The sequence below is a fragment of the Semicossyphus pulcher genome, unplaced genomic scaffold, assembly GCF_022749685.1.
Source record: "Semicossyphus pulcher isolate SPU_LCO1_2020_fin unplaced genomic scaffold, fSemPul1.0.p SCAF_3, whole genome shotgun sequence".
NCBI classification, from domain to species: domain Eukaryota; kingdom Metazoa; phylum Chordata; class Actinopteri; order Labriformes; family Labridae; genus Semicossyphus; species Semicossyphus pulcher.
Genome location: NW_027211704.1, coordinates 17342541 through 17369597, shown reverse-complemented (window position 1 = coordinate 17369597; position 27057 = coordinate 17342541). Strand labels below are relative to the sequence as shown.

The window sequence follows — 27057 nt, the reverse complement described above, 5'->3', positions numbered from 1 at the left end:
AGCTACCATAGCCAGTATAAATGACCATAGCCCGTATAAACTACCATAGCCAGTATAAATGACCATAGCCCGTATAAACTACCATAGCCAGTATAAATGACCATAGCCCGTATAAACTACCATAGCCAGTCTAAACTACCATAGCCAGTGTACCATAGCCGTTACCATTGTCGGTGTAAACTGCCATAGCCAGTAACTGACGGGTAAGGACATTTTATTCATAGAACTTTAAGATGGAAGCTTAAAAGTCACTTTAGTTTCAGGTTATGATGTCCCTTCAGACTAATAACAAATGCGTAAAGTGAACTTAACTGGGGCAAACTAGAGTGCGTTGCAATGTGTCGTCACAAGAAATGGTGTCTATTCAGTCTATAAGTATGTAATGCTTTTGCAAGATGACATATCTGTGGTGCTTAAGTTGCAGGGTTTGATTGGATTTTGTTTGTGTGTGTCTGTTTGTGTGTCCAGGTTCCTGGATTACCTATCAGACTTGTGTGTGTCAATGAACAAGTCCATCCCAGTGACTCAGGAGCTGATCTGTAACGCAGTGCTGGATCCAGCTAACGCAGACATCCTCATAGAAACTAAGTGAGTAAAGTCCGCCGTCTACCTCCAACTCTTCCTGTCTGAACATCCTCATATGTGCCATGAAACATTTAGAGAAGTCGCAATTTTATTATTTTTTGCCTTTCATTCAAATAAGTAATTAAAAAACAATATGTTCTATCAGCAGCTGTTATCATCGTATAAAATGAGTCCTTATTTTAAAGCCAACATGCACGACTTACAAAGGAGTGAAGAGGAGCTAAGGGATGTGCTAAGGTGATTAAATAGTTGGTGGATTGACAAACAATTGATCAACTGCTGGTTTGATATATCATTAAACTAAGCTATACTGCGTACCTACGTTGTATATATTTTTATATAAAGTTTTGCTTATGTTCTTACTTTAAAAGAGTTTTGATCGTTAATGGAAATGATTGTAAAATGTCCTTAGTAGGATGTATTAAAGATGCTGTCTCAAAAGCTGTACAGGGGTGTTTATATGGCGTTTCTGTTCTGTTTCACAGCCTCTGAGTGTGACCGTAACGACATTGGCAATCATTATATTCTAATCCTTATCCCCCTGTCACGAATGCTTACTTATTTACTTCCATCAGCCTTTAACAATCAAAAACATCCCCTCCTCCTGCAGACTCGTGCTGTCCAGGTTTGAGATCGAGGGAGCGCCGCTCGGGGAGAACTCTGTGGAGTCAGAGGAGGACGAGGAGGAGGTGTGGTTGTTCTGGAAGGATAGCAATAAAGAGATCCGCAGTAGAAGCATCAGGGAGCTGGCCCAGGATGCCAAAGAGGGCCAGAAGGAGGACCAGGAGGTGATCAGTTATTACAGGTAGGTACTGGTCTTTATTTTCTATGTGGTTGTTTGGGATAAAGGAGGTTATGCTAGCCCCCATCTGATTAAAGACTGAGCTGAAGCAGACTCTCTACAAAGACTCTTATAGGTTTGTATGTGAAGTTAAGATATATTTCAAATGTACATCTGACTCTCCTTGTGTTTATTTGCTGCTGCAGGTACCAGCTGAACCTGTTTGCCAGGATGTGTTTGGACCGACAGTACCTGGCTATCAACAAGATCTCCGGCCAGCTGGACGTGGACCTGATCCTGAGATGCATGTCAGATGAAGACCTGCCCTACGACCTGCGAGCCTCCTTCTGCCGCATGATGCTGCACATGCACGTGGACCGTGACCCTCAGGAGCAGGTCACGCCTGTCAAATACGCTCGACTCTGGTCAGAGATCCCCTCTCAGATCGCCATTGACGAGTGAGTAAATGTATAAGTAGATTATTCTGTACGATATTTCTTGTTCTGCTTCTTGACTGATTACCTCTTTGTGTTTTCTAATTGTAGTTATGACAATGATGGAACGTCTAAAGATGAAATTAAGGAGCGATTCTCTCAGACGATGGAGTTTGTTGAGAACTACCTGAGAGATGTGGTGTGTCAGAGCTTCCCTTTTGCAGATAAAGAGAAGAACAAGCTCACCTTTGAGGTCAGTCTGCCACTGTCTTGATATAAATACACAATGATGTCATGGTGTCAACTTTTCATGATAAAATCATCAAACTTATATCTTATATCTGCTGTATCGTCCATGTTAAGGTGGTGAATCTGGCCAGAAACCTGATTTATTTTGGCTTCTACAACTTCAGTGACCTGCTGAGACTAACAAAGATCCTGCTGGCTATTCTAGACTGCGTCCACGTCAGCACCATCTTCCCTTTCAACAACCTGGCCAAAGAGGACGAGAGTAAAGGTACGAACACCCTGGATGGTAAGTGGAAAAGCAAAACTGTCAAAAAAGAACACTGCAAGTTCAAGGCAGCAGGGTTAATTTCGTCAACGACCTTTGAGAAGCGATAATGAATATATAAAAAGTTTTAACGGTAAATACCAACACTGCTGCTGCAAATAAGGCAAGAGAGGAATGTGCAGTATGGGCTACTGTAACCGCACGGCCTCGTTCTGTGGCTTTACATGCGTTACGTTCCAGACGTTTTTATGTACATAACCTCAGCTGAGGATCTATATTACCCGTGCAGAACATCGTCAGGAAACAATTAATGTAAGGACGGATGAAAGGACAGCAGATTAAACCTGTATAAGGCTAATTGAATTAGTTTAAAAAGATAAAACGTTTAAAAGAGAAAAATAGCTGCCAAAGTGCGAATGCAAGGTGGGATTATTACGCCTCTGTTACGTTTCGTCGTCTATGTAAAAACGCACAGAGGCAGAATGGTGGGGCGAAGTCGTTCAGCCAGCATCAGAGGTAGTAACAGAGGTATCACAGAGGTGAAACGGGGTCAATGTAAACAGCAGAGCTGGCAGGGTGGAACAGCACTGTGTGTGTGTTTATGAGAAGTATGTTGTTTGTTTCCACCTGGCACACATTTTGCTTCCGCAACGCCGGAACGCTGCGTAAAAACACACACTGGGGCAGCTTTACGCCTGCGTTGCTCGGTCAAATGTAAAATGACAAAGGCGGCATGACGGCGGAGCTTCGTTTAAGACATGAAGTTGATGTCTTTGTGTGTGTGCGCTTGTTTTCAGGTAGTAATGTGATGAGGTCCATCCATGGCGTAGGAGAGCTCATGTCCCAAGTGGTCCTGCGAGGGGGGGGCTTCCTACCCACAACTTTAAACAACAGCTCGAATGGAGAAACAGTGAAGACTCAGACTGAACCAGAGAAACAGGACATACTGGTGATGGACACCAAGCTCAAGATCATCGAGATCCTGCAGGTGGAGGATCAGATGTGTTACACTTCAATACATCTACAAGCATAAAACACAGTAGACGCTGTACACAAACAGAGGATGCAGTATATCAGACACTTGTTATTTTCTGTCCTATCCTGTAGTTCATCCTGAATGTGCGCCTGGACTACAGGATCTCCTGCCTGCTGTCTATATTTAAGCGGGAGTTTGATGAGAGTAACTCCCAGACTGAATTATCTGTAACTGGAGCAGTGGAAGGGCCGAACAACATGCCAGGTCTGCTTCCTTTTTTACACAAATTTGTGGCCAAAAAATTAATTGGATGGTTATAATTATCTTTTTTTTTTTAAACCCAGGGGCTTTGGATTTTGAGCACATAGAAGAGCAGGCGGAGGGGATATTTGGTGGAAGGTGAGCCCAGCTTCAGGAAAGTAAGAGTCACAAAACACAAGAAAGAGGAGGATGTGTGTTTACGTTCGAGTGTGTTTTTCTTCTGTGCTTGTCTAGTGAAGAGAACACCCCACTGGACCTGGACGATCACGGAGGCCGGACCTTCTTGAGGGTCCTTCTTCACTTAACTATGCATGACTATCCTCCTCTGGTGTCCAGAGCACTCCACCTGCTCTTTCGGCACTTCAGCCAGAGACAGGAGGTCTTGCAGGCTTTTAAACAGGTAATGTATGCAATGAAAATCAAACCATCTGAAGTCAAATTTTTTAGTGACATTTATCTTATTTCTTACATGTGTTTGTAGGTCCAGCTGCTTGTCACCAGCCAAGATGTGGAAAATTACAAGCAAATAAAGTCGGACCTGGACCAGCTGCGCTCCATCGTGGAGAAGTCTGAGCTGTGGGTGTACAAGAGGCAGGGGCCAGACGAGGGCATGGATGCAGGAGAGGGGCTCTCCGCTGAGCCAGAGCATAAAAAGGTGTGGTTAAGTGCATCAAAAGAAGCGCACACTGACATTAAGCTTGTTACTATTAATATCCTAACTACAGTAAGTCTGTTGCTTTTGTTTCTCTGCAGGGGGATTCAGGGGGCACAGACAAACCAAAGAAAGCAGAAAGTACCAGCAGCTACAACTACAGAGTGGTTAAAGAGGTAACTATCATACTCCTAAGGTTAACAAGCTCTGATCTGCCATTGTTGCCCCCTCACTTTCCCTCTCTTAATGTATCAGATCCTGCTGCGGCTCAGCAGACTCTGTGTCCAAGAGGGTCTGTCGGGTAGGAAGAGCAAGAAGCAGCAGCAGAGGCTCCTGAGGAACATGGGGGCTCATGCCGTCGTCCTCGAGCTCCTACAGATCCCCTACGAGAAGGTATGACAGTAATATGTTGGTCCGTTAGATGCTCTTTGAGTGTAAGTGGGGAAACCTTCATAGCAGTCATTTTCACCGTCCAGGGAGAAGACTTGCGTATGCAGGATATCATGAAGCTGGCCCACCAGTTCCTACAGAACTTCTGTGCAGGAAACCAGCAGAACCAAGCGCTGCTGCACAAGCACATCAATCTGTTCCTCAACCCTGGGGTGAGCTGTCCTTCTACATGACATGTCACTCGAAACACAGTGTTGCTATTAAAAATTTTTTTTGACACCATGATGTTCTGTTCCGTTCAGATTTTAGAAGCCATCACCATGCAGCACATCTTCATGAACAACTTCCAGCTGTGCAGTGAGATCAATGAGCGTGTGGTTCAGCATTTTGTCCACTGCATCGAAACACACGGCCGCAACGTCCAGTACCTCAAGTTCCTTCAGACTATTGTCAAAGCGGAGAATAAATTCATCAAAAAGTGTCAGGACATCGTCATGGCTGAGGAAAGACCTCGTTTCGACCATTTTAATATTTGATATCATGATGTTCTTGTATAATAACGCACATTTGTTTCTTCCTACAGCTGGTGAACGCTGGAGAAGATGTTCTGGTCTTCTACAACGACCGCGCCTCCTTCCAGACGCTCGTGCAGATGATGCGATCGGAGCGGGACCGCATGGATGAGAACAGTCCTCTGATGTACCACATCCACCTGGTGGAGCTCCTGGCTGTCTGCACTGAGGGCAAGAACGTCTACACCGAGATCAAGTGTAACTCCCTGCTGCCGCTGGATGACATCGTGCGGGTGGTGACCCATGAAGACTGCATCCCTGAGGTGAGACGAACCCAAATTATCTATGCACAGATGCCATGATCATGATTACATTCACATAAGCATAAACAGTTAATATCTCTTATGACAACTTCTGATCGATCTTCCATTATCATGTTTTAAAGCAACAGAATTATGCCTCCTGATAAGAGGTGTGTTAACAATAAGGTGCTCTTTGTTGTCCTGATCTTTCAGGTGAAGATCGCCTACATCAACTTCCTGAATCACTGCTACGTGGACACAGAGGTGGAAATGAAGGAGATCTACACGTCCAACCACATGTGGAAACTCTTTGAGAACTTCCTGGTTGACATTTGCAGAGTAAGGAATACCCGTCAGTTTTTAGCTTAGGAAACTAGATTGTTAGATTGTTCACACACGAATAAAAAGCATGCAGAGCACATGAACAAATTATAAAAGCATTTGTGTGGATGTGGTAGAAACCTGTAAATGGCTTCCAGGAGTCATAAAAAGGTGATACAAACCACCACACCAACCTAAACGTAAGAACTGAAGTTAACAAAAAGAGAAAAAAAGGAAAGAAACAAGGGAATGTTGCCGTGCAATTGAATAACAAACAATATCTTTAGTGATCATTACTGTTCCAAATTATGTTTTGACAGCAGAGAATTTATTTCTTTGTACATAGTGATACAAAGGATTTTATTAAATGAGCATTTTCATGCCACAAAATAACTCCCCGATATTTGATTGACATTTGACGGAACGTGTTTTATACAAAGGAACGTGGAAATGATTAGCCTGTCTCGATGGAGGATTATGTAACTTGTTAACAAAATGACATCTAAAACAAATCTGTGTTATTAGATAACAATTTAAAGACAAACAGATTTGGACAATTTTTATGTCGAAAATAGATACTACAATGCAGTTTTTTTTGTACAGGTGTGCAACAATACAAGTGATCGTAAGCATGCTGACACCATCCTGGAGCGCTACGTGACGGAGACGGTGATGAGCATCGTAACGACTTTCTTCAGCTCGCCGTTCTCCGACCAGAGCACCAGCCTGCAGGTGCGCAAACATCAAGTTTAGCCATTTTTAAAGGATATGCAGAATATTTAAAGGATATGCAGTAGTTTCAAAGCTCTAAATGAAAGTGAAAACGTATCCAATGTCAAGGCAAAATGATTTTTGAAAGAGGCAGAGGTGAATTGGTGACCGTTATTTAAGTGAATTTACAGCAGTCAGCTGCATTCATTGTATGTTGACAAAACTGATACATTGTAAATCTGTAGCTACAAGATTCTGACCCAATATTTCCATGTTAAAGTCTAAATACCAGACTATTCATGTCCAGTGTATGTTGTGCTCTATAGGTGGCCGTCAGAAATAATGTAAGTACAGAAAGAGCCGTGACATTACAACCCGAATAGCCTCTCGTGCAAAATCCTGACTCCGGATTAGAACAAAGCCTCCTGTGTTTTTCCTCAAGTGCTCCGTGAAGTGATGAAATCTGTGCCTCTGTAATTTCTGAGAATTGTTTCCTTCTGATTAACGTCATAGCCGTTTGTTAGGAGTTTGTCCTTCCCCGCACCTCCCTTCCAGTATGTGTTAATCACAGTTAGTCATGGTGTTGTAGAGCGAAGCAGACAGTTGAGTTATCAGGATTTTTGTCATCCCAGTGTGTTCATTAATCACTTCCTTTATAGATACACAAATAGCCTAAATACTTTTACATAAGCAAGTAATTGTTGAGATGCCTGGCGACCACAATCAGGATCGCATTGTTTTAATTTGCATTATAGAGCACTTCACACGTCTCTCTAGGAATGCCGGCTGTCTCTTAAACCTTTAGCAATGTATTCTAAGTATGTGATGCATCTGTTTGATTTCTTCACTGCTTGTATCCTCTGCTGCAGGCCTCTCTGTTGGGGAAAATATTTCAGGTATTTGCTGTCCTTTAATTCAGCAGGGAAACACAGAGCTGGGTGTTGCAGATTTGTTGTGGGTTTAAAAGAAAACTCTTCGCCTCGTTACGTATCAGTGTGTGTTTGTGTGATATACAGTGATGAAACTGGGATATGTGTCACTGTGTGAAGAGGTGTGTGTGTGATACTAAAAGGAAAGGCCTATGGTCCAGACTGTGGATGACGTGGGTATCTTTGCTGCTGTCTAGGGAAAACTTTTCTTGATGTAAAGACGAGAAAAGCTGGATAAATCTCCGCTTCTGTTCCCGTTTCTTCTTCTCAGACCCGGCAGCCCGTCTTTGTGCAGCTGCTGCAGGCCGTGTTCAGGGTCTACCACTGTAACTGGTTGATCCCCATCCAGAAAGGGTCTGTAGAGAGTTGCATCAAGGTGCTCTCTGATGTCGGTAAGATAAAGATCTGTATAACAAGCCCTTACTTTTAAAGTCCAAATCATGTGCAGATGAGTTAATTCATCTTCCCGCTGCTTTACCCGACAGCTAAAGGCAGAGCGATAGCCATCCCTGTGGATCTTGACAACCAGGTGAACAACCTGTTTGTCAAATCCAACAACATTGTCCAGAAGACGGCCATGAGCTGGAGACTCTCCGCTCGCAACGCTACGCGCAGAGACTCTGTGGTGACCGCTTCACGAGACTACAGGAACATCATTGAGAGGCTGCAGGTGCAGGATGTGTCCATGGTTGTGCTTACTTATTTATGCACGTTATATCATTCAAGCAGTAAGGACGTTTTTTCTGTCCGCACTGTAGGACATCGTGTCGGCTCTGGAGGACCGTCTGCGCCCGTTGGTCCAGGCCGAGCTGTCAGTCCTGGTGGACGTGCTGCATCGGCCCGAGCTGCTCTTCCCCGAAAACACGGACTCGCGCAAGAAGTGCGAGAGCGGAGGTTTTATATGCAAGTAAGCTCTGCAAACGTCTCCCTCTGTGAAATATATCTACTATTGACTTATGAGTAAGCGTATTTATTATATATGAGACTTATAAACTGATGTCCTCATGCAGGCTGATCAAACATACCAAGCAGCTGCTGGAGGAGAACGAGGAGAGACTGTGCATCAAGGTTCTGCAGACGCTGCGAGAGATGATGACAAAAGACCGCGGGTATGGAGAGAAGGTAGGAGGAGCTGCTGAGAACAGACCTGTACACTATACTGTATGTAATGCATGATTATTAATGATTAATAATTATAAGAGTTATTAATTCAAAGTTTAACTTTGTTTTTCCAACTGATTTTTTGAAATAAGATATCTATGCTGAGAATGAAGACAACTAAAATGCATTTTTGAAGGCTCATATGCGACCACTTTGACCTCAAATTAAAAAGGAAACAAAAATGTACGGCATCCCTTGGCGGACATGCATCCAAACATTTTACTCACACAGTTTTCCCGTGATAACGAGTTAATTCTGGTCGTTATTTCTGGTCGTTATCTCCAGATAACGACACGGCGCCACTGTAACGTCAGATGATCATAACTCCTTTCCCCAAAGTTCTAAAAGCACAAAACGAACACAGAAACAGGCTTCACTTCTCATTAGTGCGGGAAATGGCAGCATGGCATGTCCTGCTCAGTAATATCACAGCGACCAGCCTGTTGTTTTGTTTTCTAGATAACCGGAAAATTATCCCGTTATAATGGAAAACCAGAGTTGTTTTCCCGAGATAACGAGAAAAATATGGCGAGGTCTTGAGAAAACAACCAGAAATAACTCGTTACCACGGGAAAACCGAGTAAATAAAATGTCTGGATGCATGTCCGCTAAGGGCTTCAGTAAAAATCAAATCAAAAAATAAGATTCAAAGAATTAAAACAAAACAATACGTTTAGATATATCACAAAAAACATGTGATTAAATTATGTAAGAAAGTGCTGATGTAATAAAAGATGATGTTACAGCATCAAACAAACACCTGCCAAAAGTAACTTTATTTTGAAAGGGAACCGTCACGTTCCCCCTTGCAGTCGCTGATCACATGTCAGAGATGCTTTGAGCCACACTCACCCTCGATGACACAGCTCTAATTCTGCTCTCTGTGGTTACATCCATTCATAAACACTTACTCCTCCGTGCTGCTAAACGTGTTAACTATCTCCACAGTAACTAACATGTCATGCTGTATCATTGACCTCTGCTCTGGCTTCTTCCTTCCTGTGTTGTTATCTAACCTGGTGAAACCTGTGCTCTCTTTCAGCTCAGGGCCTTTGATGATGAGATGGATATGCCTAAGGTTGTTTCTTCTCTTTCTTCTATGTATTCCCCTGAGCTGCTTTCTGTTCTGTGTGGTAGTCTGTCGTGTGACTGTGCTGTAGCAGCTGCTGTGTGTCGGTAGTTAGCCGAGGCTCTAGGCACAGCTGGTTGTAGTAGCGGTAGCTTATTCTGACTTACACACCTGTGAACCTTAACTGTTCTCTGAGAGAGAGAGAGAGAGACTGTAGGGAGATGTCTGCTGTGATGTGGCTGAGTGTTACTCAACAGACTGGCTGTTATTCCCAGTTCTAAGGTGAGTCACTTGCGGGCTTGGCAAAGTGCCAGTGCTGCATTTGCGTCTGCTCCCTGTCCTCACTCGGGTTGTTTAACATGCCCTACTTTCTGCCAACATAAGCACTGCATGTGTGGAAAGGCATTCTGGGACATATTCTCTGTACGTTTAAACATTATCTCCAGGTGTCTGCACACTGTCCTCAGACAGAACATTTTAACCTTCCTCTACTTTCTATCAATATTAGCACCATATCTAGGTAGAAGATAGTAAATCCATGAATTATATAATAAAGTTATATCACTTCCTTGCTCGTCTTTTCATCTACTTGTATTACCGTCAACGACTACGTCAATGCTCAGCTCTTTGAAGGGTGTTTCCCCTGCATTTCTTTCAGGCGCCAATAGGGGGCACTGCGACTTTGCTTGTGCTGCATACGTGTGCGTAATAATGAATGTGGCAGTCATTGAGGCTGTGTCCTAGTTTCCCTTGCCTGCGAGCTGCACGATTCCTGGGCCCCTGCCAACTCCGGGCCGAGGTTACATAAGAACCCGGCTTTTTTTTTTTTTTTCCTGGAACTCAGCCCCTCCGCTGATGTGTGACCTTCAGCAGTAATTGCCAATAAAAGTGTGGAGGAGCTGTTTACCCAAACTGCCGGCGTGCACGCGTGTGTGTGTGTGTCTGTGTGCACACCTGTGTGTATTAATTCAAGTTGGGGGTAGAGGGGAGAGGGAAGAGCTGTTTGCATGAGCGTGTCAGGAAGGGAGAGAGAGATGATCCCTGCGCACACCTGTTAAATGCTGTCTGTCTGCCTGTCTGTCTGTCTGCACATGAAACGCAGCTCTGAAGTAAGACCGACAGTTGAGTAGAAACCTGCTCCTCTGTGCCTCCATGTGCATATATTTCTCCCCCTCCCCCCCCACCGTTAAATCATTGTGACACAATGCCTCTTCTGCTTCCTCTTTTACCCCAAATACTCCCCACTTCCACTCGCACTCTCTCTGATGAATGCGAGCTCACGCCCACTCATTGCAAACTTCGCGACGTCGTCTGTGAGTGTTTGTGAAGGTGTGATATGAGAGTGTGCCTGTCTCCTCTGATGACCTGAGAGTAAAGCAGTGAAAGAGCGTTATATAATTTAAGAGCAACAGGTTTAATCAGGAGCTTGTTGAGCAGGAAACGTTGCATGATGTCGTATTCTGCATAATAAGTCGTGCTCTGTGTTCTCATTTGAGTCATTAACAAACCTATTAGTTGCATTTGGAGTAAAAGTTTGCCTTTGATTACTTTATTAGCTCGGTAAATGCTATACTTTTCAGGATATTACATGACTTAAGAGCACAAGTGTGTAGCCTCCTGCATAATAAGTTGGCATCAAGGCGTATTTTGGATCTGAGATAGCAGGAGGTGTATTTTTGACCTCCCCTATGTGTGCACAGCGCAGCGTTGCTAAATGTCAGGGAGTCGATTATCAGCTAAATCCATCGCTCTTTGGCTGTCAGACTTATGTAAGAGCCGGAGGAGTGCAGGATACACAGTGTTGGGCTTTTAACTCAGGCAGGCTCCCCTCTTCACCTGGCCTCATGTGTGTGTGGTCTAGTCAAAGCAGTTATGTAAGCCCTCCATGTTGGAATAAGTCATGTTTCATCCCTTCCACGTCTCCGTTTCTCCCCCTTGGCTAACTTTAGAGTTTAAAAACTTCTTCTTGACTTTTTTTGATTTTGATCTCGCTCGCTTCAAAATCTGCTCAGCACATTTTCTTACACACGCACGCAGCGTTGCGTTGCCCACTCTGGTCAGGAGTGGTTAAATTCATTGTACAGCCCTGGCGTAGAAGTAGGTCAGCTGCAAAGAAAAATGACAGAGCCACGTCTTTTCATTTAGTCTACGTTTCTGTCTGTATATACCGAGCAGCCGCTGGTTTTAACATGACTCAGCCTGCAAAGACATGTTTGTTTACACACACCCTGAAAAACACACCCACACATTAAAGTAGAATTAACTCTCTCTGTGTGTGTGTGTGTGCACTTTTATGTCCTTTATTGACGATCTGAAAGGTGCAAGACTGATCAGGGGTTTTGCCCCGGGGAGTTTCCAGTGTTGTGTTGTGCTCTGTGTGGCGGATGTGGCAGCTGTGAGGGGGACACTGTGGTTTCGATGGTCAGACTGGGGACGGTTTGCTGCTCAGCTCTTCTCTGATCAGCATGTTGCTTTCTGGTTTGATGTGGTGACACTAAAGAGAGATGTGTCTCTATCAGTGTGTGCATGCCCCCCTGACTCTCTGCTGAACTCTGCCCCAGTGTACTTTGTGTTCAGGGGGAGGAAGTCTGTTGTTCATGTCGAGAGTTTCAAATATCCAAATTAAGTCTCAAGACAAGCGAATACCTTTGTTTGGCTTATCAACAAAGGTGCTGGAAATGTTAGAAAAATTAAAAACTAAAAGCACTCGATAGAAGTAATAAAACCCCGCTTATAGTGTAGCTTTCAAATAAAGAGCTGAAATGTCACCATTTGCATTTTGTCCGTCAAATCATATATGTGATTCTCTTTCCCCTTCTTCCCTCACACGTCTTCTGTGTCTGTCACTTTTACTTTCTCGCTCTGTCTCACTGTGACGTCGCCCACCCACCCACACACTTTCAAACAAACTCAATCTCAATGTCTTACCTTACCTGTAACGTCTTAAAAGATCCTGTTCATAATGAATCATGTATCTTTAAAATTAAGCTTAAAAAAATATGTTTAATCAGTAATAGAATCTGAAAAAAGACGGATGTTTCTAAATAACATGGTTTTCAAAGCGTCTGAGTTCAGGGTGCGTTCACTTCCAGGGATAAAGATGTGGTCGAGCTCGGCGCTGTAACCTAATTTTTGAGCGGGGGATTCTGCACACATGTTTTTAGTCAGGGCAGCTTTACATTATACGTACTGAAGCCTTAGCGTTAAGCTGCATAGGAAAGTCCAGAGTGTACTGTACTCTTTAAGGCAGCTGGACTCAAAGTAAGGTCAGATCTTCTATTCCATATAACTCCATCCATCATGTGTATGACTGGTTTGATCACGGGAATCACACACACGTTATGAAACCTGATCAGATGAGGGTCGCTGGTCTAGTTTGCATTAGTTTCAGGATCCTTAAGGTTAAAAGTTTGAAATCCACTGCTTTAATGGATCTACACTCACCGGCCACTTCGTTAGGTACGCTTTGCTAGTACCGGATTGGACCGCCTTTTGCCTTCAGAGCTGCCTTCATTCTTAGCACAGATTCAACACGGTGCTGGAAACGTTCCTCAGAGATTTTGGTCCACGTTGACATGATAGCATCACGTTGCTGCAGAATTGTCGGCTGCACATCCATGATGCGAATCTCCCGTTCCACCACATCCCAAATGTGCTCTATTGGATTTAGATCTGGTCACTGTGGAGGCCATAAGAGTTCAGTGAACTCACTGTCATGTTCAAGAAACCAGTTTGAGATGATTTGATCTTTGTGACATGGTGCGCTGGAAGTAGCCATCAGAAGAAGGGTACGCTGGTCATAAAGGGATGGACATGGTCAGCAACAACACTCAGGTGGGCTGTGGCGTTTAAACGATGCTCAATTGGTACTAAGGGGCCCAAAGTGTGCCAAGAAAATATCCCCCGCACCATTACACCACCACCACCAGCCTGACCCGTTAATACAAGGCAGGATGGATCCATGCTTTCTTGTCGTTTACGCCAAATTCTGACCCTACACACCGAATGTCGCATCAGAACTCGAGACTCATCTTCTTCGGACCGTTCTCTGTAAACCCTAGAGATGGGGATGTGCACGTCAATCCCAGTAGATCAGCAGCACCAACAACCATTCCACATTTAAAGTCAGTTAAATCAACTTTCTTCCTCATTCTGACGCTCAGTTTGAACTTCAGCAGATCGTCTTGGCCATGCCTCCATGCCTAAATGCATTGAGTTGCTGCTATGTGATTGGCTGATTAGATACTTGCATTAGTGAAAAGTTGTACCTAATAAAGTGGCCGGTGAGTGTATATATTGCATTCATATTTTCCACCCGCATCTTGACGCGTCCCTTGTAATAATCTTTTTTGAATGCTTGCAGATTATTTTACGATGCACATATTTGTTACAAATTGAAAGAGACACCTGAATATATTAAAGAAGCTGCTGCTGCTTTTATTCAGAAGCAGAAGAAGAAAAAAATAATGTCTGAATGATCTTAAAGAAAAGTCTTACAATGATATAAACCCCTCAGATCTCAGCTGAACACCTGTGGATGCTATTAAAATATGTCAGACTCTCCTCATCCATCACCAACACACCAAACGAGGGTTTATGTAGTGGGAGAGTTGTGTTGCGTTCCTCCATCAGAGTTCAGAAACGTGTAGAAACCATGTCAGGAGAGGCCCCACACACCTCAGATACACACTGTACAGTACATCCCGGCCCTGACCTCCACTGACAGAAAGTCAACCCGTCAAACTTTGTGTGTTTGTTATCCTCTCTGTCCGTCACTCTGCCTCTCGCTCTGTGTTTCTGGTGACAGATGGCCACTGTGCGCAGCTCCGTGTCACTGGTTTAATGGCCTGGTTCCTTTTGGAGTGATTATGTAACTCTAACCCTGTCGCCCCCTCGCTCTCCTCTCCCCTCGCCCGCCCCTCCTAGTGTGTCCTTTTACATAACAATTTATGTGGAGCGTTGCCTTTTACCAGTTTCCTTTTCCCTCGCTGAACACAGACTGTAGGTAGAGGTGTGTCAGCTGGATTTGTTTACGTGTGAACCATTAAGGAAGCTAGAAAACGAGAGAGAGCCGTTAATGTTTACTTTTATTTTGATGCGTTTTATCTCCTCACAGTTTGACTCATAGCGAGAATCACGCCTTTGTGTTCACTCATCCTCAGCTTTAAATGACTGTTACAGTGTGATTTCCGGCTTTACTCAGTTTTTATGTTTCACTTCTGCAGAGAAAAGTTTGACATTTTGGGAAAATTCTTGCCATAACAGCGGCGACTCCAGGCAGCGTATGGGGCCCAGAAATACCAACATAAAACCACAACTCTCCTTGTTGTAACTTCAGTTTCCTGAGGACTAAACAAACTAGATATGAGGCATTAAAAAGTGAGCTTTAGGGATTCTTATGGGTAGATTAATTTTACTTTACCCTTAACAACCCTTTACCCTTTATGCTAAGCTAAGCTACATAGCTGCTACCACTTGAGCTCTTTCCAAAAATACGCAAATAGGTTTATATCCCAACATGTCATCCATCGAATCACACTGGACTGTCTTGTAACATTCGCATCAACACTGTACACATCTCCCGTCTCAGCTCTCTTAACCCTCCACAGCCACCATGCTTCTAACAGAGCAGTAAATGCATGGCAGCTCACAGCAGCAGATCTTTGCATGGCCACTTGAAACGGCTGAATGGGAACATGATGACTTACTTATTGTCTCTTTCTACGCTGCATGGATACTAACCCTGTGTTCACTGTGCTCACACTCCTCACTGCACCCAGCAGCTGGATCACAACCAGCCTGAGAAGCTGTTGGAGGACCAGAAGAGGGTAGGTACTCGGCGCAGCATGGCAGCTTGAACACGACTCTGATACTGTAGAGACTTGATGGTGAGAGGTCAAGGTTTATTCATACAGAGGTCATGCATCTTTAATGAAAACCCTTTAGTCGCTTCTGTCCTGCTTTTTTGACTGCTCAGATTCACTGCTGTAAGTGACACCTAACCACTAAGCCTCAACTACACAACACACTGAAGGCAGGAAGGGAGGGAGGAAGGAAGGAAGGAAAGAAAGAAAGCATTTTAAGAACTTTCACTTCATGTTTCCTTCCTGCCTCCTTTCTTTATTGGTGTTTATGGCACTTTGAAGAGCGACAGATGTTTCCATTGAAGTGGCCATCGTCTCTAGAAGAGCCACAATGACATAATTGATTTAAAGCTCCTGTGAGGAGTTTTTCTTTGGTTATGAAACAGACTGAAATTAATTCTGATGACTCTATATGACCTACAAAAGCAAACCAGAACATCAGCGACAAGAATGAATGTTATTTTAAATGCCTGAAACTGCTGGTAGGTGTCAGAGGAAATGATTAACTGCACGCTGCTTTGGTTACATTTCCAGGGCCAAAATTTAAAGCGAGTGATACATACGACTGTTAAAGAGATAAGAGGTACGGCTTTGTCCACAGGGGTCGCCAAAATCAACACAAACTGAAAATTCCTTACAGGAGCTTTAAATTAATATTCTCGAAGATTTTCATGTAAATAAATGTCTGTTAAGTCACTATCTATCGCCGAATGAGGTAACACAATGGTGATTGAGCCTGTGGCCCACTGATGATAGCCTTTGCATTTGCACTATGTAGTATTATTACAGACTGGGTGTCTGTGGCGACAGTCCCGGAAAAAATCACAAGCGGCGCCCAGTTAGTGACGCGTTTTCCATCAGCCAGCAGTGGTTGGTCTGCCAGAGAGGGTAGGCGGAGCTAAGCGGTTGCTTTTCCGCTCTCTGCAAGTGTTGCGAGTAAACAGTAATCTACTATGGCTGAACCAATGACTGTATATGTAGATGGACGATGCGTCTCCATCTGCTCCCATTGTACGAAAGTGATGCCAAAATAGCCCCCGCAATAGACGCTGCCATCTTGCGATGGTGACGTCATTTGGAGCCAGAGCTGCACTGTAGTGATCGGCGGGTGGCGCCGCTGTAGCCACTTCCGCCACTAACCAAAACACACACTTAAGTTACCAAAAAAACAACAAGGATCCCACACGCTGGCGGATTTAACAGCAGAACAGCTTCTTTGTGTTGGTCTGAAGCAGACGTTCACAGGTATGGAAACTTCAATGACTGTAGTGATTGTTTTAGTTACGTTTCCTCTCACGAATCGTCCTCTACTCTGCTAATCTGAACAGATCGGCTGCAGGAGCCGTATTTGTCAACAGAGCTGTCAATCATCATTTTTACATCAATGTAAATATTATGTAATATCAATATTTTAGCATCAAATAACTAATTAAAAATAAACTTGTCCGAAAAATTCACACTTGGACGTAAATCAGCATGATAATAACTAGCTATAATGACAGAAACCATGTTTGAGAAACATTTATTTGACGTGTATTTTGATTTTATAGTTTGACTCATGTCCCATCTGTTAACATGGAGGAGGCGGGCTTTATGACCTATACTGCAGCCAGTTAGCAGGGGGCAATAGAGCTGATTTGGCTTCACTTTTAGGGAGCTGTCATGTCGTCCTTCTTTTTATACAGTCTGTCAGCTGAACAAACAAAGAAAAGATCGATGACTACAGATACAACTTCAAACATAAGTGAAAATCCAAAGAAAAAGAAACAAATTAGACGCCCAGATGAAGGCAAACAGTCTAAAAAGGAAAGCGACCGTCAGCGAGGAAAATCAAGAGTTACAACCGGAGCCAACCGTGGACGTCACTCATGCGACACTGTCTGGAAAGTTTGGGAAGTGTGCTCCCGCAATTACCATTTATCGCCATAGGTGCCGCCACAGAGAAGAAACTCAGATGTTTAAGTTAATCTGAGATGTTTAAGTTAATCAATATGTAAATATCTATAAGAGAATAACAATTTAAAAATAAATAAAATAAAATTTTAAAAGTAGATGTGTAGATGCTGTATTATTATACATGCCCAGCCCAAAACAGGCTTTCAAGACCATTATTAAGAAAAAGAGACCAGAAACCAAACAGACACGTAGTTTACAATAATATTATTAAAGAAATAAAAACTGTCGACTCTGCAATCAAAAAATATTTTATTGCAAGTTAAATACATTTGTGATTTAAACAAAATAATGCAAATCAAAAACTTTGGTTTGCAAATCCAAAAGTTTATTTTTTTGCAAATTCAAAAGTTTTTTGTTTGTGAATCGAAAACTTTTGCTTTTGAAACCAAAAGTTGTTGAGCTGAAGCTGTCGACAACATCCACTGTAAACAAGAGAGTGAGTTTAAAAGATGGAGGGAGCGGAGAAAATCAGGGGGGTCTCACTCTCTACAACATCCACTGTTAACAAGAGAGTGAGACCCCTCGGATTTTCTCCGCTCCCTCCGTCTTCTAAACTCAATCTCTTATGTTTTGATCACAAATCTCATCAGTGGTCTTCATCCTTTTATTGTGGTCTTGCGTTTGTAACACGCGGATGCCCATTTCACCCTTCATCTAAAACTTTTGATATAAAAGTTCAGCTGCAGTTGTTAATCTTCGTCATCGGGTATCATGGTGTTCAAGTTGCAGTAAACTGCTCATTCTCGATACAGGACAGGTTTGCCAACAGTTTAGATGACGTCCAGACACCATGAGGAGATTTGGCTTGTGACTCAAGTCTTAGTTAAAGGGCAGTATTCCCCGAGGACACCGGAGAATCATCCTCTGACTGCGACCGATCACACTGCACTGTTACACTCGCCACATACAGCTGATTAACCTCCTGCCAGAAAGAGATGAGAAAAGTGTTCTTCACACCTCCTACATAAACTAATCTTGACCTGCAGAGCATAACGACGGCAGCACAGCTTACATAATGCTGCTGTCGTCTGTCAGGGGCCACCCACAGCTGACAGTGATTCTCACACACACACACACACACACTTTCATTTTTTTCACTTTATCCCATGGGAGGTCTGTCAGGTAGCTCTGGGCTTCAGTTTCCATAACGACGTTAAAGTCGTGCAGATGAGTGCTGAGCGGCAGATGAGTCAGAGTGTGGGAGGGCTGGAGGTCTGGAGCTCACACTGTCACTGCACAGGGTCACTCAGTAATAATGATGAGAAACAAGACAATGTGTGGAAATCACTTCAATGTCTGGTTATGCCTGCAAGTTTTCCCTTGTTAAATGCGGCATTTAAAATAAAACTTTCTCTGTAGTCGTACGTGTTCGTCTTAGCAGGCGGGCTGTCTTTGTCTGAGGTCTGTGGGTGTTTCGAGCTCTTTATGAGCATCTAGAATAAAAAATAAATACCAGATGATGCGTGTTCTCCCTGTTATACAAGAGCTCCCCAGTGCTGACATCACATCATTACATCCTTTCCCTTTTCTTTCCCTCTCGCAGGGCGAGGCGCTGAGGCAGATTCTGGTGAACCGTTACTATGGCAACTTCCATCGAAGCAGTGGGCGGAGGGAAAGCCTGACGTCATTCACCAATGGTCCCCTCAGTCCGGTAGGACCCGGGAAAAGCCAATCAGGTGGGACTGTTGTTGCTGTGGTCGCTCGCTTCAGTCTTTTTTTTTTAAGTTAATTGTTTACAACAGGAAGTGATGAGTGTATGAAAGAGATTAGTGCTGCATACGGCCGTGAAAACACTGATTTCCACATCCCCCGACCTCTGATGTGTCTGTGAAGCGTTAACCAAAGGTCCCTGCCAAACAGGACCATGACTCCACCGCCAGTAACGACACAAACTATCCGGGAGCAAAGTCCGGATCAACCTTTTTCCTTTTGCTCTGCCAAAATGTTTTCAGCCCCTGCATTGGTAATAAAGCCAGGTTCTTTCAGTCGTGTTATGTAAGGATAGGACTGTGTGTGTGCCTGGCCCTGAGTCTGTTATCAGCGGCAGAGTCGTGCTGTGAGCTGCCCTTTGAGCACGCAGAGCACAATACTCTTATCTCCGCTGATAACACGGTCGTTGTGTTTCAGTCCACAGTCAAAATAGTGAAGCAGTGCCTCTCTGTGCTACTGTTTCAGTTATTGCTTTAATATGCAACATGTATGATGTAACACTCTATCTGCATATAGATTTTGGAGGACATATTGGTACCAATGGTACGTGCTGCGAGTCTGGTTGTTAAGTGAATTCAGTGCTACCATATTGAACCAGTAACCAGAATGGCAGCATGCTAACACTGGTGAGTTTGTGTATCACACAGACGGGATAAAAGGCCCAGATGTTGTTGTTATATCTCTAACTGCAGGTTCCCCGTTTACCATCTCTTCCATGTGCACCAAGATGTTGGCAAACCTCCAGGCTGCAGGAAATATACCCCCCATATGTGATCTATTTTTTGTACTGTTGCTAGGTGACAGGCTGCTACTTTATGTGAAATCAGGCGATGCACCTGTTGCAGAAATAAGAGCCAGGCTCAGAAATCCATATGTACCCTGTAGCTGAGGCCTCAGGGGGAGATGTGCAGCAGATCCAGGCTCAATGTACAGTTAGCAGTTAGCAGTTAGCAGAGGGCGAGCATCACGGCCTGTTTGTGGCCTGTTTAAATGGATTATTCATATGTGACCGATTATCTGTCAGTATGTTGCTTTGGATCAATAAATGTATTTGTTATTGTCGTTAAAGTTTTTACTTGAAACTTTTTAAATGTTTATGTTTTAGTTTGACAGAAATCTCACTTAGCGATGTTTTTGCTACTGAACAGTATTGTTAGTGTTATAGTTATTTCTCATAAATTCTGAAAATGTGTGCTAAAATAATAACACAATAAAAGAGTCGAGAAAGAAATGAATTTAAAAAAACATGAAGGTATCAGTCTTATTGTTGACATGCATGTTTTGTGGACTATTTCTTTGTAAAACACCTGATGTGTACTTACTTTGATGCCAAACTTTGTAGCTTTTTTTTTAATGCTGAAACAGCTGAAATATTTTTGTTTGCAAATTTATATTGTTAGTAATTTATGTTTTTATTTATTTATATACATATTTTAAAATTGATTTCTTTTATATAAAAAAACAGATATCTGTCCGTCTCATCGGAGACAGATATTTTTCGGCGGCTATTTTCTTTGTAAAATACCTGAAAATGATTGAATTTGATGCCAAATAGTTTCTTTTAGCTCCTTTCTAAGTTTTTTCTGATGACGCTATATTTGGTTAGTTTTGGCGCAGAATCTGAAGTGACACCAAAATATAATTCTATCATCTTTTTGATGAGTGCATTATATTGTTAGTTTTAGAGTTGTTGTTATCTAAAAATCCATAAAAAACAGGTTAAATTGAGACGTTGAATATCAGATATGTAGATGAATATAAAATACAAATCTGAGTGATTGTAGGCGGACATTTCTGTGGGCTTTTTGCTTGGGGAAATATCTGAAAATGACCTCATGTGATGCCAAAAAGTATTTCTGCCCCTTTTTAAATGCCGGGACTTTTGCTGATAAAACTATATTTGATTAGTTTTCATACATTCTAAAGAGTCGGGCTTAAATAAGACTTCTATTATCAACTTTGTAAATAAATAAAGAAATGTGTCATATTATAGGCATGCATTTTATGGGACTACTTTCCGTGTTAACACGTAGTTACTATTTTAGCTGCTGTTTAAATTCAGGAAGTATTCCTTCTGACACTATTTGACCACATTTGATACATAATCTAAATGTACTAATGTCATAGGTCTCTGTCTTGCAGTGCTGGGGGGTCCGGGGGGTCTGAGTCGTGGGGAAATGAGCCTGGCGGAGGTTCAGTGTCACCTGGACAAAGAAGGAGCCTCTGACCTGGTCATCGACCTCATCATGAACACCACAAGTGACCGAGTCTTCCAAGAAAGCATCCTGCTGGCTATCGCTCTGCTGGAAGGGGGAAACACGACCATCCAGGTCAGTTCACACCAAATCTCTGTCAGGACCCCGGGACATAAAGAGATAGCAAACATAAAGGTTTAATGGTAAAACTCACCTACTGACCTCTCCGCAAACTGCACCTGATCCACTGTGTTTTAGTGTCACAGGCTCTTATCTCTGTAAAGGCTTAGTTTATCCCTCTGTAGCATCTGTGGAGGATCTGATTTGATCAGAAAATATATCTGTGTGATGCATGGAGGTTTTCATTACAGGAGGATCTACAGTATGTGGGTCAGTGTGCCACAATGGCTGCTCATATACATTACCATGGCGGCTGTTGTCCGCCTCATATCGAGCACGAAATCTTTTAGCTCAAAGGTAAACCCAGCTGTTTAATAAGCACTTAGATTAGTCGATGCGTTTAGTGTAACCTATTTTATTTCTTATTTTTGCTTTGGATCATATAAAGGTTGTTCTCCCCTATTTGCTTTACTAAAATCTGCTCCTCCAGCTCACTTTTTCCCTTTCCGCTCCTCTTATTTCATTTCTCTCTCTGTCTGTCGAGCTCCTCGTCTCTTCCATCCGTCCATCCGTCCGTCTGCGTGCTGTTGTGTAAGCACCGAGCTTGCATAATCAGGTTAGAGTGAGGAAGCCGCTGTGGCGGAGATAATGCTTCGGCTTCCCACGGCTGCTGCAGAGCAGCGTCACGTGATCTGTCTGCGTTACATAAGGCCTGTGTGAATGAACAATGAGGAATGTCTCAGCCTTCAAAACATTCCAGCCTCTCTCCCGCTCCCTCCTGCTCACTCTTTGCCGGCCCAAACTGGGTCATGCTGGGCCTCCGGAACTGGGGCAGTGGGGAGAGAGGGCGGGGGGGACACAGAGGGGGATTGAAGAGAAACCGGAGCTCCTTTTAACCAAGTTTGTTCTGAAAAGGGAGGTTTCTGTGACGGAAAACGACTCCGTGTGCAGCCCTAGAAAATGTGCCATGCAGGACAAATATTGATGAATAATTTCCTAAAAGCTTGAGTGGAAGTAAACCCTTGTTTTATCACAGGCATCTACCAAATGTACTTTTTTGGTTTGCTTTCTTTTGAAGTAAAAAGGTGAGACAGTTTACTGAAAACTTAAACTCAGAAATCAGGCAAAAGATTAAGTAAGATTAAGATAAAGTAAAAACGAAAGAAAACTCCTCTTTTTGCTCTCTGCTCTTCAGAAAAGCTCACCAGAGATAAAACACCAGTCGGTGTTTGTCAGTGACGAGTTTGACAGGCCCAGCTGAGCACCTGTTGCTTCCTGAATATCTTGTTCTCAAGTAACAAGTTAACTATTTACTCGTGACCTACAAAACCAAAACAAATAAACCATGCAAACCTGCTCAAGATTGTGTGCACAGTCACGTACGCACACACACGCTTTCTGCTGTCATGCAAAGCTCATGCATAGATGACTGACCAACTCTGATATTTTAATTAGTTTTCAGTGCTTTCTCGACTCTTTGGCTCCTAAATGAGAGAGGGCGCACACAGCTGTAAGTTATGTTGTGACATGGCGACTTGTGACTTTTAACTCGTCAGCCATCTGGCGTGCAACACCACGTCCTGCTGTCTGGTTTCCTTCCCAAACTCTGCCACAGAGGTTGGGTTTAATCGGGCAACAATGGAGCACACAAACTCTCTTTCAAGTGGGAAAAACAAGGAGAGAAGAAGCTCATTTGAGGACGTAAGGTTGAAGGAAAGGAAAGGAGGAAAAAGGACTTGTAGGAGAGCACATTTGCAGCTCCGTGCGGTGCTGCCTGACACGAGAGGGAGGGCGAGGAGGAAAGGGAGCGCGAGTATAAATAGCTGTTACATAACATCCCTTTGTTGATGCCAAGTGGCGGAACGGAAGGAGAGAAGGGAAAGCGCTCTGACCTTGTTTTTCAGCGGTGTCCGCCCCCACCTCGCCTCGCTCCTCGCCGTCTCACTCCACTAAGGGTTTGTCGCCATGGATACAGACATGCTCTGTGTTTACCCAACACTACAGGGGGGCCCCTGAGATGATCATCCATCCCTCTCTTTTCCTCTCTCCTTCAACCTCCTCTGTTACTATCAATCTATTCTCTCCTTGACCACCATGCATTACATCATCCCTCCATCACGCCACTCTGCTCCTTGTTTTTCAAGTGCTATAAAAACACAGATGGTGTCTTGATACGGCAGCACAGATTCAGAGGCCGGGTGTGTAAGGAGCAGCGTCGAAACGCTCCAGAGACGTTACATTTTTAGGTTTAGGTCGCTTCTGATTTATACACATAACATCATTTCAGAAGAAACATTACATAAAAGTTTGCAGTGGTGTTTTTCCCTTTACTGTGGTGCTCCTTTTCGTTTCGTTGTCTTTGCATCAGTGACTCACTCCATCCACTGAACTCAGTTCTTAGAAACAGGACGTTTAAAAAATGTCTCCGGCTGCTCGGGGCTGAAAACTTCCACTGCTGGAATAAAACAATGAATAACCCCTACATTACCAATACATTCCCCTCCTGGCCCGCATTAATCAACAAACTTCCTGCTAACACAGTGAAATACAATCGCTCGGCTCCCCCTCATGCCTAACATGAAACAGGCCTACTGGCAGGGTGCTCAGCCTGCACACTCGCACTGCCTCTCTAACGCGGCACATCCTCGAGCTGAGACCCGCTATGTTTGATAGAAAAAAAACCCAGAACTGTGATTGCATAAGAACGAAGTTGGCAGTGTTGGAGTTATAGCGAGAGAATACTGTATTGCGGAGCATGTGTGATATGTGGGCGTGTCCCCCCTAAATTGGCATGCGCCTATGTCGGAGACAGCTGACCTAGTTTTTGAGTGTAAAAGTCAGTGGGCGGATTAGCGTATGCGCTCTCCAGCTCGGGTGTGCTCGTACTGTACGAGTGTGTGTGTGTCTGCTTGTTATGTAATGGTAAAGAGAGGGAGGGGAGGGGGGTGACGGTGAGTGCTTTTCCCTCTGTTTGCTCTGCTCGAATCAATGTGCGTTATCCTGGCCCTTTGCCTGACGCCTCACCCTCTGCCTCCATCACCCCCTCGCTGTTGGAGTTATGTGAGCAGAGACACTGACCATCGTTCCCCCCGCCAAACCTCCGTCCTCCATCCTTGCTGTGAGCTGAAATGGGTTGCCAGCGGTGCTGCTAATCCCCCCTCTGCAGTCTCCTCTCTGTCATCAACTTGTTTATTGCGTGATGGCCTTGCCTGGCAGCCCCCCCTCCCCTCTCTCTCTCTCTCTGCTTTGCTATCTCCTCGTCCCTGAGCGTTGGCAGAGTGTGTACGTGCAGGAGAGCTGCTGCTCAGTGGTGGAGGAGGGCCGGGGTGGGGCACAATAAGGCTGTGGAATTTGCTTTGGGGCACAAGCACACAGTTATGTAATTGTTTCTTTGGAAGAAACTTGGCTGCATTTCTGGGTTAGCCCTGCTCTGTGTTGTGTGTTAATAAGCTGCACACTCTTTCTCGTTTGGCTGCTTTGTCAGTCAGTGTTTTAACCGTTGCATGAAAGATTGAGCCGTGTGTGTTATATCAAACTGAAATGCATATAATCGTTTGAACAAACACCCTGAGGCGCTGACCTTGGAGCAGGAGGAACAAGGACTGTTTTGTCTGACATTTTCCTTGTGACTATCTTTTATTTGTTTCCTCCAGTAGCCCAGTTTTGCATCTAACCTGGAAAGACTGTTGGTTATGTAACAAACTGGCCTAGATACCCCCTGATAACATTCCCTTCCTCCCTTGCTCTTGCTCTTGTTTCCCCTCTCTTAATCATCTGCTTTTTTTCCCCGACTTTTTCCCTCTCTGGTGTCTGTCTCTCGCCTGCAGCACTTCTTCTCCCCACTCCCCGCCATCTCCCACTCTCTATCTGTGTGAGTAGGCCAGGCTTCTCCGTCTCGTGTCATTTTTCACCCCGTTAGTGTGGCTTCTGCTGGTCGAAGCCTTTCCATAGGCTGCAGCAGATAACAGCTCTTATATAATCAAAACAACGGGCCTGTGGGTTGGGACACGGTGTGCTCGCAGGCTCCAAAGTGTTCTAATTCTGCGTGACCCCATTCCACAGTAATAACTGCAGCGTTTAAGCCCTCGCATCGCGGTAAATCCAGGCTCTCCTCACTGTACACTGTAATTTCCGAGGGTCAAGTTGAGACCAAGTTGCTCATATTTAGTGATTTTTTTTTTTTATTGCAAAAATGACATAATACGCGCTCACAGACAAAGAATATTAAACAAAAGCACATCTGAATTGGCCACGAGCCAAAAACATGTCCGCTGCACTTAAACCTAGTGAACTGCACTTTGAATGCGTTGCATAATACAGACTTGAAGGCGGAAATAAAGTGTTGACTTGAAGATTTGTCTACAAGATGTCATAAAAAAAGGATGATTGCACACAAATCCCAAGATAACATCTGCAAATTGATTTTGTTGTCCAACCAACCGGCTGAACCCAAATCTATTGATCTATTAAAGGGTAAAAAATAAAGCAAATCTTCCATTTGTGAAGTTTGATCCAGAGGTATTTTGGTGTTGTAGCTTTATCATTGATTAATCGGTGATCAAAAATGCATTGGGCAGACAATAACACCTATCGTCTCTTTTTATCTTCTCCCTTCGTGTGCAGCGTTCGTTCTTTTGCCGCCTGACGGACGACAAGAAGTCTGAGAAGTTCTTCCGGGTCTTCTACGACCGCATGAAGCTGGCTCAGCTGGAGATCAAAGCCACGGTGACGGTGAATACCAGCGACCTTGGAAACAGGAAGAGGGATGACGACAGCCAGGACAAAGACGTTCCTGTTCGCAAAAAAGGTCAGAGGTCACTTTCTATGATTTCACCTACAAAAGATGCAAACGCGAGCTACAATTCTTAAATAAAAAAAATATTATAAATCCAGATTAGAAATCGGGTTCATGTGGGTTTTAACTAGTCCTTCTTTGCTGCCTGTGTCCATTTAGCGAGAGACTCAGCGGTGGTCATGACAGAGGACGTGAGAGAGCAACTGATAGAGGCTTCCTCCGCCACCAAGAAGGCCTTCAACTCTTACCGGCGAGAAGCAGACCCTGAGGAGCACTTTAACTCGGCCGACGGCCAGGCGAGCACCGGGGACAAGAACCAGGACGAGGGGGAGATGAGTTTTGTTATCGTCATCATGCAACCGATCCTTCGCTTCCTCCAGCTGCTCTGTGAGAATCACAACCGCGACCTGCAGGTGGGCGGACGCAGCTTCAGACTCTGCTGGTTTTCTAGATTTGATTAGAGATATAAAATGAATTCACTAACTACATGCTGCTTCGTAACTGAGATCAATACTAACTGTAGTTTATCTGACAAAAGAGCAATCTGCTTCTTTTGTATTTGGCAGAAATAATTAAATGTGGGTCTGAACGGTGTCCGACATAATTTCGTACTCATGCAGGGCAAACATTGCTTTGTTTTGAACGTGAAAGGTGTGTTCATGCTGGTGCACAAATCCAACTGGAATGTGGAGCAAAACAAAAGATTAACATCACACCAGCCTGCAGAGGATTATTCTGGTGTTGTGACTTCACGGTGGCATTCCTCCGATGGGAGAGTCGAGTTCTAACGAGGGCCAAAATAAAAATGGCTGCTCACTT

At 43.9% G+C, this 27057-nt stretch overlaps 1 protein-coding gene across 1 annotated transcript in view; it reads left to right on the top strand.

The window, feature by feature from the left end:
* The window catches only part of LOC138605617 (inositol 1,4,5-trisphosphate-gated calcium channel ITPR1-like), a 75612-nt gene that overhangs the window by 26820 nt on the left and 21735 nt on the right, over positions 1-27057 (top strand). Inside the window, exons 18-44 of the mRNA XM_069677989.1 lie at positions 469-588; positions 1196-1390; positions 1573-1824; positions 1912-2053; positions 2164-2317; positions 3112-3302; positions 3422-3554; positions 3635-3689; positions 3786-3951; positions 4033-4206; positions 4305-4379; positions 4459-4596; positions 4680-4805; positions 4896-5094; positions 5175-5428; positions 5621-5746; positions 6332-6460; positions 7640-7760; positions 7854-8038; positions 8127-8275; positions 8379-8490; positions 9572-9607; positions 15379-15426; positions 18962-19094; positions 21271-21458; positions 26067-26250; positions 26398-26651. Coding sequence (XP_069534090.1) covers positions 469-588; positions 1196-1390; positions 1573-1824; positions 1912-2053; positions 2164-2317; positions 3112-3302; positions 3422-3554; positions 3635-3689; positions 3786-3951; positions 4033-4206; positions 4305-4379; positions 4459-4596; positions 4680-4805; positions 4896-5094; positions 5175-5428; positions 5621-5746; positions 6332-6460; positions 7640-7760; positions 7854-8038; positions 8127-8275; positions 8379-8490; positions 9572-9607; positions 15379-15426; positions 18962-19094; positions 21271-21458; positions 26067-26250; positions 26398-26651 — 4039 coding nt within the window. The remainder of the gene's footprint in view (positions 1-468; positions 589-1195; positions 1391-1572; positions 1825-1911; positions 2054-2163; positions 2318-3111; positions 3303-3421; positions 3555-3634; positions 3690-3785; positions 3952-4032; positions 4207-4304; positions 4380-4458; positions 4597-4679; positions 4806-4895; positions 5095-5174; positions 5429-5620; positions 5747-6331; positions 6461-7639; positions 7761-7853; positions 8039-8126; positions 8276-8378; positions 8491-9571; positions 9608-15378; positions 15427-18961; positions 19095-21270; positions 21459-26066; positions 26251-26397; positions 26652-27057) is intronic.